General features: G+C 42.5%; 1 protein-coding gene across 1 annotated transcript in view; it reads left to right on the plus strand.

Moving 5' to 3' along the window:
- Nwd2 (NACHT and WD repeat domain containing 2) overlaps nt 1–21,606 on the plus strand; it is a 234,604-nt gene that overhangs the window by 62,100 nt on the left and 150,898 nt on the right. The window contains exon 2 of the mRNA XM_004642633.2: nt 6,612–6,700. Within this exon, the coding sequence (XP_004642690.1) occupies nt 6,612–6,700 (89 nt within the window). The remainder of the gene's footprint in view (nt 1–6,611; nt 6,701–21,606) is intronic.

A 21,606-nucleotide genomic window follows, 5' to 3' on the forward strand; every position in this document is an offset into this window, starting at 1 on the left:
GAGAGAGAGGCCAGTTCAGCCCACCAGGGGGCGGGCTGGCTGGCATGTGGTGCTGGGGGATTGAACCGCGGTCCCTGATGCTTTTGCTAGCTTGTTCTAAGTAGGTGCTTTAGACCACTGAGCCATCTCTCCAGCCCCCTAACTTTACTTTCTACCAGGCTGTCTCAAGGTTCCAGATGCCCATGTCACTGTGCTCACTGTCAGCTTCTTGTCTCTCGCGTGATAGTGTGCGACCTTCCCATCATCCAGGCATTCACTGCTAATGTTCTGGGCTTTTTTCTTTCCTTGATGTTCTCTGGGTAACTTTGGATGATCCCACAGATGGGCTGAACCACTGGGTGTACCCACTTGTCTATCTCTGTCTATCACTCCTGCTGCCAAAGGAGTTCTTCTAAGCTTAAGTCCTCATCCCATAAGCCTTATTTAACAATGAGGGCTTTTTTTAAGACAGAAACAATAAATATTACATTGTATATTGTTGTCTACACAATAGCTGCTCAGAGTACAAGATACAGGTGTGAAATATTGTCCAAACAATATCAACCCAGGCCTCTCTTTTCAGTGAACTAAGAGAAACTAGCTGTATTACAATCGCAAACATCTTGTGTATTTTTATTTATATTTTTCCTTTCCCCTTCCTTTGTTTCTCTTCTCTCCCCTCACAGTTTCTCTTCAAAAAAAAAGAAAGAAAAGAAAAGTAAAGAAGCAAAATAAAAAGAAAATGTGATTCACATATTGATTTTCTCTGAGCTCAGGGCAGGGAATAGTGAAGATAGGGATTTTGGCTGAAAGGAGGATGGGAAAATCCCCAGACAAGAATCCTGTAGACTTCCACGGCTCTTGTACAGAATTCAGACATTTGTGAAGAATCATCCCTTCCCAGTTTGTTTTATACCTTTATTCTTTGGTTGATCTACAGCACATTAAAGTGGTTATTTTGACAATATTGTTGAGTTTGATTATTGCTTATTGCAAAGATGTCTGAGTCGTTTTCTCAACTCTCCAACAAAATACCGACATCTACAGCTAACAAGAGGAGAGATTTCTTATAGCTCACATTTCGGTCCATAGTCTGAAGGCTTTGAGGGCTGGGGGAAGGCTCAGGCAAAGAAAAGCTGCTGCAAACCTCTTTTTGGCTCCAGAGCAGTAGAGAATGAGCAAGGGAGCCAGCGAGGGAGATGTGCCCTTCCTGACCACCTCCCTACTGCCCTGCCCTGCCAAGCAGACCCTTCCTCCTCAGAGCACATTTGCTGATGGATTCCTGATCTCATTACTTTCCACACACATGAGAGCTTTAGGGGACCTCTTAGATCTAAACTGTAACAGACCATGACCCCCTAAGCCCTCACAATACTCCACCAGATATTTTGTAACTAGATCCACATATGAATATTAATGTGACATCGTCAGCTATTCCTTGAAAATGACATTAGATTTTAAGTTATGTTAAATTTTTGGAGACAACATTGTTTAATTTGGTTTAATGTTTCAACTATAATAGCATCTACTTGTGCATTCATTTACTAAGTATTAATATGTTCGAGATTGTGCATTTCTGTGATGTAAAGGCATATGAGAAATTCTACCTTCCATGAATTCAGGGTGTAAGGAGAGAGACAAATGCAAAATAACTATTATAAGAATTTGTGTTGTCTTGATCACTTTCCTTGTCCCTGAGACAAAATACTAGGGACCTACAACCAGACAGAGGACAGGTTTATGCAGGATGCTCTGTTATAGAGTTTTCAGTCCTTGCATGATCAGCTGCCCCAGGCAGAAGTGGCTGGGTGGAAGGCTGGTGGAGGAAAGCTGCTCAGTTCAGGATAGCCACGAAGCATGACACCTGGCCAGATGCCACCCCCAGTTACCCGTTTGCCTCAACCAGACCTTACCTAACATCACATTTATCTATAAACTCATCAGTGAACTAATCCACAGAGGACTATAGAGCCCCATAATCCAGTCATCTTCCATAAGGCCCAGCTCTGAGCACCGGAGGCTTTGAAGAGAGTCTAGATATGAGCCTTAACAACAGTTACAGTGTTACACAGGGTGGACGTGAGGTTGTGTGGTGACCTAGAGTGCCTTGCCTGTCCCCAGCAAGGACTCACAAAGCATACTGCCTATGATTACAGCAGAGAAGGTAGGAGTCAGTGAGTTCAAGAAGATACAGTGGTAGGAGGCTCTGAATACGGAAAGCAATGAAGGCAAAGCTCAGGCACAAGTGTCATCTTTCAAGACTCCAACTTTAGGAGACACATGGCAGGCAACAGTGGAAGGTGGAACCTAGGTGAATGTATTAACAACGGGATCATTCTGGCCCTTATCACCTGGAACACCAGAGGCTAGGCAAGGTCTTTAATGATCAAATTAGCTTTTGATCTTAGTTTGTCTTAGAATTTACCTCTGGCAGCTCTGTAGTCCTCAGCCTGTGATCCTGAAGAATGGGTAACAGGTAAAATAGGAGACTTAGACTTCTTCAAATTGAGAGTGTGAATGTCCAACAGGCTGGTAAAATTCAAAAGATATTTATGACAGAAAATTGGCAAGGTTTGTATACACTGAGGAAAGGAGTGTTGATGACTGGATACCTAGAGTTTATCAGATGACCATGGAAAGGAATCTATTTGGGAAACTGACCACCAAGAAATTAACCTAAATAACCAACAGACCCAGATAGGTGTCTCCAGGGAATCATTGGCTGATGAGATTGAGGAGAGAAAACCCAGCCAAGAGCAAATGTACAAAAACCTGGGAGACTGGGCTAGAAGGGCAGTTTTAGCAGAATATGTATGACATATCCTAAATGGAGTTTCTGCACTGCTAATAGGGTTGGAAAATTGATTTAATCTTAGCATCTATGACTTTTAAGTTTGGGTGAGACAATAGCCATATGACGATCCTAGCCAACATGGTTATTTCAGCATTCTTCTGTTTTTAATAAATACTTGGAATTAATCTAAACCTTTCATGGAGGAAAATCAAGATTTTTGAGGGGACTGTTTCTTATTAATAATGCTCTCCACTAATATACTTCCCGGCAGCAATTCAGAAGATGCACAGAGACCTTCATTAACTGCAGAGTCACTCAGGAATCATTTAGACAGCCACTCTTGAAAAGCCTGAGTGCAGCCAGAGTGTTAATGCACCTTTTCAAAGCACTGAGGCACGGGGCTGACCCAAATGGAAGTTGTTACGGTGTGTATAAAAACTAAACGATGATGCACCCTGTCTCTGCTCTGCACTTGAAGAGGATCCTCCTTAGGTGTGAGATTCTCTGAGCTGATCTTTCCCATCCGTGACATTCAAATGCTTTAACTGCCAACATCCGGATTTGCTGTTGGTATGAATCAGGGTTTTCTTATTTAATGAAGCCCGCTTCCCTGTCACCCAACATAATTAATCCATTCTGTCCTAATTACTTTTCCATTTCCAGAGCTCATCATCATATATTAATACAAATATAGGAAAATCTGAGTCATTTGTATAAGAGCACAGAATGCTACCAGATATGTTCGTGTGCTTCTTTCACATATTTAGAAAGGTTCAAAATAACTTTGTGAAAGTGAATTCATATTCTGCCAGAAACACTGAGACCAGGAAAGAAATCAATATTTCAATTCATTCATTACCTCATGACACCACATTTCTCAACCCCGCCATTTATTTTCCAGAAGTCTGTAGCCTTGCTTTTAAAACTGTCCGATGACTAATTGTAACATAGGAAGCCTTTCTGATTCTGAAGGTGACTGTGACATAGTGTTGCCCAGCAGCTCACTTTTGTCCGAGGTATATGCATGAACTGTTCATCCCCTCATTAACTGAGGCTGACTCTAATGATTGGGAAGACAGCAGTGAACAAGGCCGAAGAAGACTCCGACTCCCTTCAGCTCACATTTTCATGGTGCTAAGTAGTGCACGAGTGTTAGAAGAAGGAAGTAGGCAGAGCGGGGGTGGCTCCTGTAAAGGGAACTGAGAGGTAGCCTTGGGGTGCAGCTGCCTCCCATGTGAGGAGAGACGCTCTGAGCTGACCAGGACTGAACATTCAAGGAGAAGACAACGGGAGAGCAAAGGCCCATGGGCAGAGTGCAGTCCAGGAAGCACCTCGAGCCCAGTGCTGTGGGCTGACCTGACTAGGGCCTGGGGTAGAAAATGAGCTTGGAGAGCGGGCCAACATTCCATAAGAGGAGTATGGATGTCACTCCATATCCCATGAAAAGCTGTTTGGAAGAAGGTGCTGATGTGCTGCGGCTTATATTTTGATAAGATCTGTCTGGATAAATTTTGCTGAATGGACTCAGAGACTCAAGTAGGAAAGCAGAGGTCGGGCCCAGATGAGACAGGAGTTTGTGTCCAGTAACACAGGTGAGAAGGTAGATTAATTTAGGCTTTGTGCACAGACAGGAAGAAAATTTACTGGGTTTTGAAAGGACTATTATAAAAAGAAAAGAATCCTCAGGTCTTTGTTTTGTTTTTCTGTTTTTTAATGCTAGGAATTTAACCTAGAGCTTCCTTCACCTGCTAAGCAGGTGCTCTGAATTGAGTTCTGTCCCATCCCTAGTCAGATTTTTCCTTTAAGTTCACACTCAGGACCCCCACACCGTGTAGCTGTCGCTTCTTGCACTGATTGTTCTCCAGAGCTGACTCTTTCAACAGCGTCCTAGTTCTGTGACTCATGGCTTTGGGGTTTCAAATCTGCTTTCTCCAACTTTGTCTATGTAGCCTAGGGCAAGATTTTACCCCTCTGCTCCTCAATTTCCTTTAATTAGAAGAAAGAATAATAATTTTAATATCTGATGACAAGCCTACAATAATTCTATTGTAGGCTTGTCATCAGATATAACTTAAGAAAACACACATAAATGTGCTTAAAACAGTACAGACTATAGAAAACCCTGTGTAAATGCCATTAATTGGTTACTGTATTTCTGTCTTTTCTTCCTTATGATTGTACCTCAGACCTTAGCAGCCAGTGCTCAAGAATTACAATAACAATTTTTAAAAGAATCAAATTCTTGATCCTTATGGCACTCCATAATTACTGCATGTATCAGCTACTAGCTTTCTTTAGAATTTTATAACACTAATCCCTATTTAATATACTCCCACTTTCCGTAAACAGTAGTATTCATTTTTAAATGAGTTCTTGATATTAGGGTTTTAAAAATCTGCTGAGGTCTTTTAGAGAGATTGATTGATGATTGGGTAGTTAGTGTTTTCAGCTTTTAAAATGGGGCAAAGGAGGATGGACATCCGATTGCAAGATTTCATAAATTGTGTAAATCTTAGCGCGCTGGCTCCGGAAGTGCCATGACTCTCCAGGGCCCTGCTCAGCATACTCCTTTCCCTGTGGACTCAGACCACATTAGCTCTAACACTGGGAAAGACCTAATATTGAGGTCACAGGGTAATCTGAAGACCTTGCACTCCTCTAACTCTTCCATTTCCCTGTAAGCACTAACTCCTGCCCCTTTGCCAGGCTGCCAGCTATATTTCAGACTCTCCTGGGTGGTTATTTGCTTCTCAGAATAGCTTGAGAACAGTAGGAAAGTAGAGTAGGTCAACGCAGCAGATGGCCAAGTCTTCATAGGCAGATGTGCCGGAGCATAGCAGGGAAATGCTTTTAAACTGTTACTTCTGTATAAATGTGATATGCTGTGGCTGGGATTTAATCGCACTTAGCAAAAGATAATTTTCATAAGATACATTAATCTGATTTTTGAAAGATATATTTCTCGTATTTTTCTGAAGTTGTTGGGCAAGGAACAAAAATCTTGTTGGGTCCAAAAATCTTAGGTGTCACTACTGATGCAACGGTCTTGTCATTCAGCACAGGAAGACTTGGAATCCCTTTCTGTGAAAACGTCCAAGATTAAGAACATGGTGTTAATTCTGTGATTGTTTTGCTTTCAGAGTTTCTGTGTATTCTCGGGTTGTTTAATGATAGTATAGAAATATTTAATGTTGGAACTTTTGCCTGGTGTGGCATGTGTCAAACAGTTCCTGTCTCTGATTTAGTATGAAATGCCTAAGCTCAAAGTTGCAGATGTTGCTGTACTAAACCTTTGGTCCACTGAATCTACAGAGGGTGAAAGCTGCAGTTTTTTGATGTTTGCTTACATATTGTCTTTCCAGACTATGTTCTGATTGCACAGATGCTATGTTGAGTTTTATAAAAATTGTACTATTTCCAAATACACTAGAAAATAATGATATATAGTCTGGGTGTTTTTTGTAAGTCAGTAACCAAACCAACATGTGCATGTTGAAAATTTTATACTGAGCCAAAACACCCAGCAGCCTTGTACTGTGTCTTGATACCTTCCCCAATGATGGTCTGATCATGACTGTTTAAGAGTTTGATGGGTACTCTGTGTGGAACAGTATGTAAGCAAGATCCATGCTGAGTCCACAGCCCCATTGGCACACACAAAACTGACCAGTGGTGTCTTGCCCAACCTGTGGATTTCTTGTGTATACTAGGTATGTGGATTTCTTTGGAATTATCCCAGCAGCCAAACCCCCACTTGATTAATATTTAAGCATTCAGCTTTTTTCCAAAATATATAGCTGGGTAATACTATCTATATGTTTGCTTTTTTCTGTTTTAGATACAGGAGCAGAAAGACAGGCACTAAGAGAAAATGTGTATCCTAAACTGAGAGAATTCTGCAGAGAAAACTATGGATTGGAATTTCAGGTAACTCTAATACTAATCTCATTTTTAACCATATGAGCTGAATAAGTAGGATGTGTTCCTTGTCACAATTTGAGTGCTACAGAAAACAAGTTTTAAGCCCTAAAAAATATTTCATTTTTTTAAGCATGAATAAGAAGAAACACTGGAAAACTGAAATAAAATATTTAGTCATATTTTTATGCTATGCTTCTTGGACCTGCATAACATTTCCTCATCCTTCAAATAATACTTATTTAGTTTTCTGACAGTTTCTATTTTAAGAGAGAATTTAAGGTATGATCTTTAGGAATGTATTGCATCTAAAATCAGGGCCACCTTTTGAATGTGTTTATTTTCAGCAGCCTGGTTAGTCCTGACCTTCTTTGTGCCCTTTCAGTTTTTATTCACATTGTAGAATATCCGTTTTCCTGAGCATTTCAGGACTTAACCATTTACCAAGGAGAAATCATGTGTACATACGTGTGAGTGCATATGAACCGTTCAAAGACAGTAACTGCACACATCATTGTGAAAGTTCATGAATCCTGGCATTTTTATACATGGTTGATTTTAACACCTGGGAGGAAAGTACGTGAAAATATTGGCGGTATCCTAAATGGCTCTGTAACAGATAATCTATGCTCAGAATTGTTCAGCCTTATATACAGTGAAATTGTTGGCTCTTGGAAACCTTTCAGTGACACATTCACCTTGTCATTTGATGAATATGCAGCAGAGGTTTGTGGTGCAAGACTGGAATATGCACCATTGTTAGTGGAAGGAAATTTCACTTTCATTGCTCTCTCCAAGGATAAATATTTTATCTTGCTCTGCCTCATCATGTGTATTAATGTGATGCTTAAAGCAGTAGTCTCTAAATGGCTTCAATTTCAACACAGTGTTAGTCAGTAGCAGGCCATTGAAAGACACATATTGAATAGTTGCTCACAAGCCATGATTTATTTGATCAATTATAAACCTGAAATAAATTTCTTGTCATGAATTCAGCCCTACTTTCTCTGAGGGATCTGGTTCTACTGATAACAGGACTCCAGTTGTTAAAAGCTTCCAATCTGTCAAAATTCTCAAAGACTTGGCCATTTCTTGCAGACACAGTTACCAAAGGGGAAGAATATATTCAACCATGCTAATCCCCATACTTGAGTTTGTTATCTGAAAAAGGAGGAATTTGTTGAGCTGCAGAGTTGCCAGGATTGACTGGCGTTAGTAGAGGGGATAGAAAGGAAAAATATCTATTTTAAAATTAGAAATGGGCACAGGTAAAGACAGACAACTAGAACAAAACTGTAGAAGGCAAAGCTGATAAAAGTAAGTGAACGGTAAGAATTGTTTCAGGCAGGTGAACTGATGCAATCAGTGAGGTGCTAAACAGCTGTGACAGTGGCATGGGGCACAGAAGAAATGGAACTGAGTCCCAAATGACTTACCCTGCTCATCTTTCAGTGCTGTGTCTCAGCCAGAGCTGGTAACAGTTTACATGGCTGAGATGGTATTCAGAGCAAAATATGCAGAGTAGTATTTGCTTTCAGCTGTAAGTTTAACAGAAGCGCAAATACAAGTCTGAGTCCTTTAAGGACACATATTTCAGAGTAGTTTCTATTGTAGGTTAATTATAGATCTTCTCCCTAAGGATATGTTTTCCTCAAGTGCAACAAAATGTGGTGCCAGAAGGTTCCTGGGAAGCTAACTCACCCCACAGTATTCCAGATTCCATCTTTGGTTGTGCTGTGAACCTAAGAGAAATAAATTTCTGAGGTACTCGACACACCAATGTATTTCATGCCTGCTTGCCTTGGGGATGCTCTGCCCGCCATCTGCAGTGTCCTCCCATCTGGCTTTTCCCTTACTTTGCCTTCTGGAGCCGGTCTCTTCTGTAGACTCTTCCTGTGATCTCACATTGTGCTGCTCTCCTCCTTATCTACTGCCCTGAAGCTACACTGTTGCTCTTGGCTGTGCGAATAGTCTTGGCTTTTCCACTTAGGAATTTTGTCCTGCTTGTGCTCTATGCCAGGAGTTCTCGCTGCCACATGTATACTTTCTATGTGTGTACGGTATCAAGGATGGAGCCCAGAAAACCCTGAGCTCCATCATCAGCCCATTCATTCATTCATCTTTTCATTCATCCATCCATTCATCCATCAATTCATGCATATTTTGAAACAGATCTTGCTGAGTTGTTTAGGCTTGCTATAGGCCTGCGTCAGCCTCTCAAGTACTCAAGCTTATAGACACACACCACAACACCTGCCTATATTCACCCCTTATCTTCATGCGGCTATTTTCTTTTTGTCCCTTGGGTCCCCAGTGAAATGTCACTTATAGAGATGCTTCCTTGTGACTCAGTGTAAAGCTACCACTTAGTTGCTCTCATAGATGTACTAGTTTAGATCCCTGCAGAGCATGCGTACAAGGTATTTTTCTTGTTCGATTATGCATTTTCTTGCTTCTTGTATTTTCTCCCATTAGATTGCAAATCCCACAAGAACAAAGGCTAGATTAGTGCCAAGGACATAGGAGTCTACAAAAATTTATTGGATGAATAGATGGCTATGTAAAAAATAAATAAATAGAGGGACAACCCGTTCGGGCCTTCCTCCTGTCCCTCTCTTGGACAGGAGCTTTCTTTCCCCCAATAAATATATTCTGCTCATAAAAATAAATAAATAAAGATTCAGCCTAAATATTACCTCCTTAAAAGCTCTTGTGATTTTCCTTGTTCTTTCCAGGAATTGTCATATGCTCTCTTTGTTCTTCTGAAGTCCTATGCATAACTAGTCATTCATTAATGCAATCAAAAAGAGTGTTTTGAGTACCGACCACGTGCCCATCAACATGCTTATGCTGCAAGACAGATGCAGCACACAAACGCTGTGGTGAGGAGTTTCCAGGATTGTTAAGGAAGGGAAATTATAAGCAGGTGCATTCTAGTGGTGGTATATGTACTGTATTGAACAAATGCTGGTATGAAAAGTAAAGCAAAGGACATAGCTCAGAAGCAAAAGCACCTGCCTGGCAAGTGCAATATCCAGCATTTGATTCCTAGAACCAAAAACAGAAAGAAGATTAAAACAAGATAAGATGGAAGGGAGAATGCCAGGTGAATAACTTCATGTCCTTTGAGCAGCATCCTGAAGACAGTGTCAGAATAAATCCTGCTACTGTTGAGTGGACAGGAAGCACAGACATAAGAAATCAGGAAAAGGGTCTGATGTGGAAGTGAGCTTAGAATATTCTAGAAAACAGTAAAGTAGCCAAATGTGAGTGAAATAAAGGAGATAATTAGAGATGTTAGTCAGAGTGAGGGCATAGGAGACCTCACTAGGGATACAAAATTTTATTAGGCTGAGAGCATGGCATGATGTGACTTAGGTTTAAGAGGTTTGCTCAGGTGTAGTGTAGAAGTGGGAGGGAAGGCAGAAATGAGAAGTAACCATGGCAGGTTTAGCGTAAGCAACAGAGAGAGGAAGATGTCATATATAGGGATCATTTCCCCACTGTACTAAGGACTGCAGTTGTCTCAGTCAGCTTACCCCAGTGGTCAGACAAGTTCCTGATGCATAGTAAGGACTTTAGGAAACTCTTTGCTGAACTACATTAATATACTATAGAGTTATACCTTTACCAGTTTGCCTGTTTGGCAGATATTTTGTACAGCTGCCTTCATGTGTTTTCATTTAAACTAGGAGAGTTAATGAAAATGTACCAGACTGATGTTATGAACTCAGTTAAAAAGCATGCAATCCACAGAGAGAGTCACAGCTCAGAGATAGAAAGAACACGAAGATCTCTCAAGGCAAAGAGCACACATGGTTTCTGAAAAGCATATGGCATTGAAACCATGTGTGTTAGTTTACCAGTGTTCCCTCAGTGCCTCGGCTGCAGTGAAAAGGATACAGAGCAAGAACAAGGAAGATGAGCTGGCCAGGAATAAATCCAGTTAAGGTGAGGTCCTCTGAAGGGAGGATTTCACAGACCTGAGTGCTTAGAGTACCTCCAGTGTAAAAACAGTGTCCTTTGGAGGCCAGCCAGTTAACCTAGGATCTTAGTTACTTTTCTCTTGTTGCTGGGACAAATACCAGACACCCAGAGTTATGGAAGGAAAGGTTTAGTTAGCGCATGGTTAGTGGAGGTTTCAGTCCATACTCAGCTGGCTCCAAGGCAGAGCAGCACATGGTAGAGGGCAACCTTTCATGGTGGTGGAAAACAGCAAGGAGCAAAGGGAAAAGCAGCAGCTGCAGTAGTGGCAGACAGCAGAGGCAAGCCTCTCTGCTTGTATTGCCTTTAGGCTCTGCCCCTGGTTGGGTGTAGCACACACACCCATAATCCCAGCAGTACTCAGACCCATAATCCAAGCCTTGAATTATGAATTAATCACAAACTCTAACCCTGCTCCAGTGACTACATGAGACTTTGGGGGGGGGGACACGTAGATATACAAACCACAACATTGGTTGATCCTGAAGAGTACCTTTAGATAGCCAGCTTCATTTTTGGATGCCTACTGTAATGTCAGTCTTTCATCCTCTGACACACTAAAGTTCATAAACTTTCATTTTATTCACCTCTAACACCCAGAAAATCCCAAAGAGTGCCAGTTCTTCCTCTTCAAATACTCCTCCAACCTCAGCTATTTGCTCAAGCTTCTATCATTGTCATCTTGACTATCTGTACCATTTGCCTTTTTCTGCTCCTCCTCCTCCCTATTTGTCCACTCACAGTGTCACTCCACAGCGATACTCAAATGGCCTTTATGAAATAAAAATCTGACTCGTTCATCTATAGTCTACATTTTTATCAACATCTGACACCTCCCAGAATGGCATGCAAGCTTCTATTGTCCACCCCTGCCTACCTTTGAGATCTTGTGGGTCATCCTTTCCAGCTGATGTTTTCTAGCCTTTGAAAATATACTCACCCTTCCCCCAATACATTGTTGTTTTACCCCGACTCTTAACCCTCAAGATCCCCTATGACAGAGTACCCTCAAATGCCACCCACTAGGAGTATATTGGATTATTTTGCTGAATTCACACACCTACAATATTTAAATGGCAATGGAATACCCATCTCTGACAAAACTAAACAAAACACAGGGATATAAAAGAAGGACCATTTTGTATCTGTATATACAAAATATTTAGGATAGATATACAGCTACTTTCTCTTAATTCAATGGGAAGAAAGATTTGTACTAATAGTGCTTGGACAGGCTATCATGTCTGCATCTTGTACTGTGAATAACTACTACGAAGACAACTATATACAATGTATTAATTATTGTAACTGTCCTACTAGCCTGTTTTGAAACTGTCTCATTGCTATTTGTTTCTCAATAAAATTAATAATAAAAATTCTACCCTCTAGAAGGAAAATGAATGGAAAAAATATTCACTCTTTAGGAAGCAATGATGATTCTTCTTTGAAATTACATAGTGCTTCCCTCCTAAGTTCCAGTAGCATATTAATTTACTTTGCTTACTTTTTTTTATTTTTTATTTTTTCTGTATTTAGGACAAGGTCTACAGGGTCTCACTATGTAGATCGGACTCGTAGTGATTCTCTTGTTTTAAGCCTCCCAAGTGCTGGGATTACAGGTGCACGCCACCACGCACAGTCTCAATCGCCGTTGCGGGCCGGGCCGGCATGGCATGCTGGGGATCGAACCCTGGCCATTGTGCTCTGCCTAAGCAGGCACTTTAGTCTGCAGAGCTACTGGCGGGCCCTGCCTTGATTACTTTTTAAATGCCTGGAGCCATTAACTGTGACCTTCTAGAAGCCATCAGTTGTATTATTATGTCTTCATCTAACTAGCACTTTGTGTGGCCTCTGCTTTTAGTACACTACGTGGTGGCGATTTGCAACTCAGTGGCTCTCATGCATAGTGGCTATACTAAATTTATTGATTAAGTGAATAAGTTATAGAAACAGAGAAACTAGATCAGAATTAGTCTAAAGAAATACAAGGGGCCGGGGAGATAGCTCAGTAGAATAAGCGCTTGCCTGGCAAGCACAGGGTCCTGAGTTCAATCCCTGGTCCCGCAAAAAAGAAAGAAAGAAAGAAAGAAAGAAAGAAAGAAAGAAAGAAAGAAAGAAAGAAAGAAAGAAAGAAAGAAAGAAATATAAGACAAGTCAAAAATATGATCCAAAAAAAAAAAAATTCCTATAGGGCTGGGGAGGATAGCTCAGAAGAATAAGCACTTGCCTGGCAAGCACAAGGGCCTGAGTTCAACCCCCAGTTCTGGAAAAAAAAAAAATACAATACATATATATACAATTTAGAATTTCCCAGTAAGTACATTTTAAAAAGTAAGAGGAAACTTAAAACTTAATATTTTGTCTTAGCTAGTATGTCCATAAGTGATATTAATGAAGTATTTCGCTTCTTGCATTCATCCTATGTTTCAAAGTCAGTGTGTAATTTACACTAGTAAACTACCCCAGTTTGGACTGGCTTCAATTCTGGGGCTCCACAACTGAATGTGGATGGACCTCCCAGACCAAACTGTGTGTATAGGAGGCCAGGGGGTCTAGGTAGCGTCATTCTGAGGGACATAGCCTGACTGCCTAGCGAAAGGCACCTGGCTGAGAGCAGTGGAGACCTCAGAGAAGGAGCTTGGAGAGGAAATTCACTTGTACACAGAAAAATTACTGTGAATAATTTTCTACCCATTAAAATAGTAATTTTTTTCTTTCGTGTGATCATTTTTAGACGTTGTGTTAATACAGAGCACATGTTGACAATTTTAATGGAATTGTCAGAGTACTGTGGAATCACAGTTCAGTGGCCCTCGTACCTGAGGCCAGGAAACTAGAGCCACAAGCACCAAGTCCATTGCTTGCTGTGTTTACACTTGGTGAGCTTTGAAATCAAGAGACATGCATAGTGGAAGCCAAAACTGCTCTTACCTTTTTTTTTTTTTTTTTTTTTCAATTTAAGGAATTGGGAAAAAAGGGCCCAACAACCAACCCAAAACCCCGGGAATCCTCCTGTTTTCAGCCTCCTCAGCACTGGGATGACAGGCATGCACCACCACACCCAGACTCGGTGGCTGGCTCAACTCGCCCACGGGTGGGGCCAGTGTGGCATTCAGGACTGGGGATCTAACCCTGGTTTCTGCATTTGCCAAAGCAGGCACTTGGTCTACTGACCTATCTTACTGGCCCTGCTCTTACTTCTAAATCTTAAATTAACTGCCCTTGTCTTAGTGGATGCCATTTGCTACCTTTTGCATGTTTGCTGAAACTAAGTTTTCAGAAATTATTTCCCTATATGCCTTTGCAAATAAGTGTGACAACTAGGTCTCCCAAGGAGACACCTCCCTCATTCCAGCTGCAGCCCATCTTCTTCTCTGCCAGGCCTGACTGGCTTCCCAGGTGTGTAGCAAAGTTTCCCAGTGAAACCAGCTCCTGCCAGTGGAAGATCTTGCCCACATCTGCTTTCTACTTCAGAATGACATGGTGATGACACCCAGAACACCTACAGGATAGATGCTCATCCCGTGCGAAGTCGCTCCTGTGCCTTAACCAGGCCCCAGCTCCCTATGCTGTCTTTGGTAGCACAAATCCAGGGCTGCACTCCTGGATTGCTCCCTCCTCGGCCTGCAGTCAGAATCAGCTCCCTATGCCCTGGTCTGGATGCAGTCACCCTGCACCAGCATCTCCAGCTCTGCCCCTTCCATAGTCCCAAGAGTGCAGTTCTGGGTTGAGAATGTTCACACATCCGAAGGAGAACTCATGCCTCTCTCCTCTTGCCTGGTTCCCCAACTGCGGCTGTTGCCTGGTTTTGAAGACTTTCCCACTCTTGCCTCACAGTCCGTTCTTCCACTCTTTACACCTGAGGGCCAGCCTGCTGCTGCTCCCATGGGCTCACCTGCCACAGTGTATCTTAGAAGCATGGCTTTTCCTTCCCTTTCATAAGTCTCTTTCTTTGCTCACACTTCATAATAGCTGAATGATTATGGGAACCTTTTCCTGATCCCTCCTTCCCCTTGCTGCTTTTTATTCTGGTGCAGAATGTACAGAACTACTCTATCTTCCTTGAAACAGTACTTACTAGGTTTCATTGATTCCAACATGCATGGCCTTTCACGCCTCTAAAATTATGATTCATCTTATGAATAAATGGTGTGGCCCCATGTAATCGGCAGTGCATTTCTTTTGTAGTGATCCATATGCTGTGGGAGCAATCTGCTATTTTAGATTCAGTACAATGCAGCATATTATATCATCTACAGCATTTAATAGAAACAGAATGGATTTTTCCGTTATATCTGAGTATTCAAGAGCTCAACCCTGAACGTACAGGTTGCCGGGCCTGCGACTGCAGACACATATCTTCACGCCTTTGGTACATAGAAGATTCCACTTAGGATGAATAGGTTGGTGATTATCTTCCAGAGTTGTTAGAAAAATTAAGTGGAGTAGCATAAAATGCCCAGCACAGAATGTACTCAATGCATGTTAGACTTTTTTTTTTCTTTTAGACTTTCATCTTTTTAGGTAATTGTTATATAAAGAACTTGTATCAGGGCTGGCCAGATAGCTCAGAGGACTAAAGTGCCTGCTTAGGCAGATGCAATGACCAGGTCTGATCCCCAGCGTGCTGTGCCAGCTCTGCCCCCAGAGCACACTGAGCCGGCTACTGAGACTGGGTCTGGTGGCCATGCCTGTACTCCCAGTGCTTGGTAGGCTGAGAACAGGAGGATCACTACAAGTTTGATCTGTGTCATGAGACGCTGTAGACCCTGTACTAAATACATAAAAAAAGAACTTGCATCAATGAAATTACCCATATGTATTTTACTTTTACCTTTCTAAATATAACAAAAGGGCTTTCTTCTGGCCATTCCAAGGCATCATATACCTCAGGGATGCTTAGTGTCTGGTACACAAGGAATTGAATGGAAAGAATATTCAAGAAATATTTATTGGCTCACCTGTAAGAAGGGATGATGCAGCAAGGTATACAAGATTGAGGCATGTCATCCTCTGTGCTGCTGAAACAGAACACCTGAGACTGGAAAATTCATAAGAGATCAGAAACTTTATTTTTTCTTTGAGGCTGGAAAGTTCAAAATCAAGGTCCAGTGCCTGGGGAGGGGCCTGTGCATGCCTCCAGCATGTCTCTGCATCCTGCAGAGGGGAGTGCACTGTACCTTCACAGGCTGAAGGGCAAAAAGGACAAGCACCCCCTGCCCTTTTTGAGAGCACCATTCATTAACCCATCCATGAAAGCAGAGCATTCAGGACCTATCTAAACCCCTCCCCAAAAGCCTCATTTCCCAAGATGGTCAAATTGGAGATTAAACACATGAACTGGGGGATGTGTTCAAGCCATGGCATAAGTCTACTTTGGAAGAAGAGCTTTCTAAATTACTTAAATCACTTCTTTGGCACGTCAGCCAGTCCTTAGGGTTCTGCTCCTGGAGATACAATGTGCAGAGAAAAGTGTATGGTTTGTGAGCCTGGGAGAGCAGGACCCTATCTCATTTGCTTCTGTGTGAATGGGAGGAGGCACAGAGAGGCAGAGTTCAGCAGATCTCCTGCCCCCGAGCTCTGCTCCGGAAGACCAAAGGGGCTTTAGATAAGTGAACCTAAGAAGGTTGATCTGGAACACTAAAGGCTGCTGGCCTCTGCTGTCTGCTTGGGACTCCAGACAGAAACAGCCTTTCAATGACCACTCATTCAAGCAGCCAGACATAGCCCCATCGCATCATGGCATCAGGAGACCCCAGGTTTTAACAGCTAAGCTGTGCTAGGTAGCTGTATATCACACGTGGTGAGCTGAGAGTTACGCTTGCTCTGTGGTAGGAAGAGAGGAACACACAGGAGGACCAGGATGAACAAACTCAGTAAAGCATGGAACAAAGGCTTGGCGCTCTTGAGGTTGGGCTGGATCCGCCCCAGATCACCAGCCTGAGAGGAAAAGGCCAGGTGATGGGTCACCCTCCCCTTACCATGCATCCAGGCAAGAAGCTGGCATCACCTGGGACTGTGCCCAGGAATTCCTTTTTCCTCTCTCAGAATATAAGGTCACTGGATATAACCTTAGGGAAAGACCCAGAAAAAAGGGGGAAAATGTGCCTTTCTAGAGAGCTGGCATCTAACGGCACTAAATGAAAGATCCTGAGAGAGACTAAGCACCAAGTAAAGGGTCGATAGGAGCATTCTGAACTAAGGCTTCAATGGGCTAGAGCTAGACGCTCACTTTATCTTGCTGACTGGAGAATGGAGTGTTAGGCAGGAGCTAAGCCAACTCTAGATGCATTCTCTGTGCTCATTAAAGTTGAAGGTAAAGTTAAATTTTGTGAGTTTCACATTAGCTTGTCCTTCCTACTGATTAATGAACTAAGTCATCCATCATCGGTGGCACCTACTGCTCTTCTCTTACCATTTCTAGCTTCTTTTGCCACAGAATTCTTATCCCACCAATGCCCCTCCACCTCATCTGTTACACATTAGTGTTTTGCCCAACTGTCTGCCTTCTCTGGAATCTCAAAATGCGTCTTCCCCCTGAGTGGCACCAATGGCTTTGTAACGGACAGGATTTGTTGTGAGGTCCTCTCCATGTTGTCAGCTAACCACCCGTTCTCGTTGGTCTGTTAATCAATCAATCTGTTCCCTTCTTCTTGCGGGGAATTGCTCCTCTCTTCCCTGAATCCCATCATCTCACTCAGGCCAGGGCTGCCCTCTGTGTAGACATTTTATGTTTCAGTGCTGCCTATCACAGGAGAGTCGGTAATTTCTAAAAGTATTTGCTGATAATTATAAACCTGTTACACTGTTCATCTCTCATCCATGAGTGAGCCAGCTTATAAAAGGGGGAAGAAAGATAGAGAGGTTACCAGGTAGGGGGCAAGGTAAGTGTTCATGTCATAGTTTTCCTTCATCGTTTGGGTTGTGAATATCAGCCTCCCATTTCTGCAGGCCTGCTGGGCTGTCCTGGGATTCTTAGAAGACAGAATTAGGGATTCTCTTTTATTTTGTATCAGTAAACAATCTTCTTCCTAATACTTCTCCTAAGTGTAGTATAGAAATAGTGTGAGAGGCTTCAAAATTCCCTGGAGGTTTTATGTTTTACTGAGCATTAATTTCTGCTAAACTGTGACTGATTAGGCCTAATAGTGGAAATCACACTAAAAGATTAGCTCATCAATAAATAAAATGGGGGGAAGTCCCAAATTTGCAAATGACATGTAAGTATTGCAGCTGAATACTCATCACGAAGTATTTCTCAAATTCAGAACACATGGTAGATATTTTTTCCTGGCTTTGTTTTTTGTTTTTTTTTTTAATTTTTTATGGGGAGGGGGTCTTTTAATAAGTCTTTATTGATTAAAAAAAGCACAGTGTAAGAGATTTGTTTTGTCAGTAATTAAATATAGATCCTTGAAACAGTTAGCCCAAGTGTTCTCATCTGGAAAGTAAAGCATTTCTTGTGTCTAATCTTTACATTTCCCTCCAGCATCCAAAATGTATTCTACTATGACCTCACCATCTGTCCACTACATCCGTGTCACACTTCTGTCTTTGAAACATTGTTCTGTGTATTAGAAAGACTCTCTTAGCCTCTCTGGAGAATGGTTTCCTGCCTAGATATTCTCCAAGGCTGGACATGTATGCTACCTCCTCAGAGACAGCTACTCCAGATCTCCAGGAGTAAGTGTAGGTGTTTCATCCACTGAGCTTCATTCATTTATTCAAGCACACTTACTGAGCCTCTCTGCCTTGTACCAGGCAGGCATAAGTCTTAAGTAAAACCACAGTGTTGAAGTTGTCTCTGTCCTCATAGAGCTTACAGGCTTGCAGAGACCACAGTCACAAACTATTGGGGACCCCTACACTGAGTCCCTAATATCCTGCAGGTGTTATAGTGCATGGAGAAAAGAAAGCAAGAAAAAGAATCACAAAGCAACAGGGATCAGGAGGGCCAGATCTTCACAAGGAGCAAAAGCCACGAGGCAGCCAGAACCTCACTACTTATGGATCACATTCATATTGAGGAAAATGGTGAGGGGGTTATGGATAGATGGGCTAGGTAAGTGGCAGGCAGGCAAGGCTTGTAAAAGAGGGCACAAACCGTTCTTGCAAGGATGACACAAGGAGCAGTAAGGAAACTAGTCTCTCCAGGTGAGGCTTTTCACTACTGCTGCTACATTGCCCCGAGGATCCTTGTCATCCTCAGCAGGTCTTATCTCGCCCTGTGAGCACCAAGCATCACCAGCTATAGCACATCAACTGAGACCAGAAGAGAGTGGGGGCATTTCCTCATTCCTGGGCAGTCTTCCCTTTCCAATGAGGCTCAAAGGGCAGGGCAAGGATGTGTTGAATATCCTCTACACTCAACTTATAATTTGTGGAAGGGAGAAGTGTCACTCAGTAGAAGTGTCACTGCTACTGAGGCCATGTGTGGTGCTCTGGGCATGTGTAATGGAGGCTGGGGGCAAATGAGACACCCAGTTATCATACAAGCCTTTGGGTGGGCCACCATCTAAGCAAAACTGTGAAGGGTCATTGGCAGCAGGGCCAGATGGACAAGGAGACTATTCCAGGCAGAAGGAACAATTTTATAGGAAGATCTGGAAGGGAACTTTAACTTTACATCAAACTTGCTATCTGCAAGCCCTTCATTCCAAACCAGTGGTGCCAGACCTCTTAGAGCTTTCAGTGGTACAGTGATACGCCCCACGTGTGTGCCGTGTGTCCGCCACCACTGCTGTAAAGTGCACATTAACTTGTTTAAACCTTGCTATGAACTTAAGACATACATTCCATTCTTCCTGGAAAATAATATTATTATACAAATGATGTTGACACAGGAAAATGATCTCTGTGGATGACCTCCAAATGATATAAGGGAAAAATGATGAAATTCCTGATTGGAACTCATCCCTGGGATGAGTTCGTGTTCAAAAAGGAAATAAAGGGAAAAGGAAGCATAGGAAATAAAAATAAAGATATTTTAACCAAAGACCTGATGGAATGAGCAACAGCATCTGAATGATTTCTTGACTGTTAGCTATAGACAAAGAATCACAAAAATCAGAGTAAATCTGGGGATACATTACATATTTATAAATTTAGATGTTTGTGTGTATACGTTTTGCATAGATTCTGTAAAATCACTTATTAGAGTATGTGCGGAAAGAATGAAAGAGCTATTATTCAAATCATAAAAAAGAAACATTACATTGTGAGAATTTGCTTACATCCTGGGGACCATCCTCTGGCAAAACAGAGAGGATTTAAAACAAGAAATCACATGTAAGTGTTCTAGAAATAAAGTCATCCTCTTGGAAAAAAAGAGATACACTCCATCCCTCTCATTTTGCTAAGTGAAGACACTTAGAAACACAGAGTAGATAACTGCCGAGGGTGAGTACAAATAAGGGGTAGAGTCGCTATCTAAGCCCCGGTAGTTGGGCGGATGGACATGTACATATCACTGTTCATCCCATAGACTGGTGAAATTCTGCACATGTATGTGTGTATGTACATATGTATTCATAAGGAAGCATATAGGTCTCAGTGTATATACACACATGAAAGTGTCCACAGCCAGAGCTTGGAGGAAAAACATGCCATGTGATGTTGGACAGTCAGACAAGGACAGCATCATGGAAAAGCTCAGAAATCAAGTCGTGGGTTCTAGGTGCTATCTTCAGGATATTAGGAAACTTATACAAAGAACATGCTATGAAAGAGTTTCATAAACTTAAGAATTAAATAAGATTCCATTTGTAGTGTCTGGCTGAGATTTTAAAAAAAAAATCTTTGCTACTGTGATCAGATGCGCAGTTTTAGAAAGATCTTTCTGCCTGCAGTGTGATGCACACACTAGGGAAAGCAAGAATATAAGCAAGAAGATAGCTCAAGCGGCTGTAGTGGTTGGACAGATGTGTGTGCGCGTGGCAATGCCACCAGACGCAGTGGTGATGGGAGCCTCAGCACCAGGCAGGACGAGCCAACATAGACGTTCTCACTTAGAGGTATACTTCTTGTGGCTGAGTGATCTGCCGCTGAGCAGAGCTGCGACCCACTTACAGCCTTTACGCAGCTCACTTGGCCAGTTGAGGCTGTGTATGGATACACGCACAGCAGCTCCATCTTGCCATCCCAGCAAAGCCTGACGTCTCCTCCCGGTCTCCATCTGCACTGAGCCCTGATAGCCAGTTTCCACCTAACTTCGAGGTTGAGTTTGTCCTTACTCCATTGGAACATTAGGGCACTCTGGAGGCTGCGTCTCTGAAGACACAGGTCAGGCGTGAGCCGGGAGTTTCCTTCATGAAGCTTGAATGAGTCATCATCTGACCTCAGACTGCTGGACTCCTCTCTCTGGTGACCACATATGATCCCTCGGGCCAGCCAGTGGTCACAGTGGGCTTGATTTAGGACCGGGCTTTGTTTTGTTTCGCATAGAATTGACTCATGGGGTCATGCTCCTGTGTAACTCTCAGCCATGCATCTCATGACCAGAAATACTCTTGCAAGGGATGTGCAGGCAGTATTCGCAACAGATCTAGTGAAAGTGCGCCTATGGGTGGCCTGGCCTGGAGGCCGTCTTGCGCCACCGCGTCTGGGGCAAGTTACTCTGCGCAGAGATGGTTACCACAGGTGTGCACCACTGCTTCCTAGTGAGAGCAGCGTCCCATGAAGCTACCTGATCTTGAAGACTTTCCTTGCTTGCTTTCTCCTCTGAGACAGCCACTGTGCTAAAGCAAATTCTGCCAAGTGCTGTCTTCACCGCTGTGACTTTAGAAAGCTGTGCTCTTAACGCAGAGCTAGTGCTGCTCAGAAACTTCGCAGCCTCTTTTGCATTCTTTTGGATGGTTTTGTTGATGGCAGGTGTTAATCCTTTTTAGAATACATCTTATCTCTTGGGAAATAGATCTTTTAAACATGATGTG

The sequence above is a fragment of the Octodon degus genome, unplaced genomic scaffold, assembly GCF_000260255.1.
Source record: "Octodon degus isolate 3935 unplaced genomic scaffold, OctDeg1.0 scaffold00158, whole genome shotgun sequence".
Lineage (NCBI taxonomy): Eukaryota > Metazoa > Chordata > Mammalia > Rodentia > Octodontidae > Octodon > Octodon degus.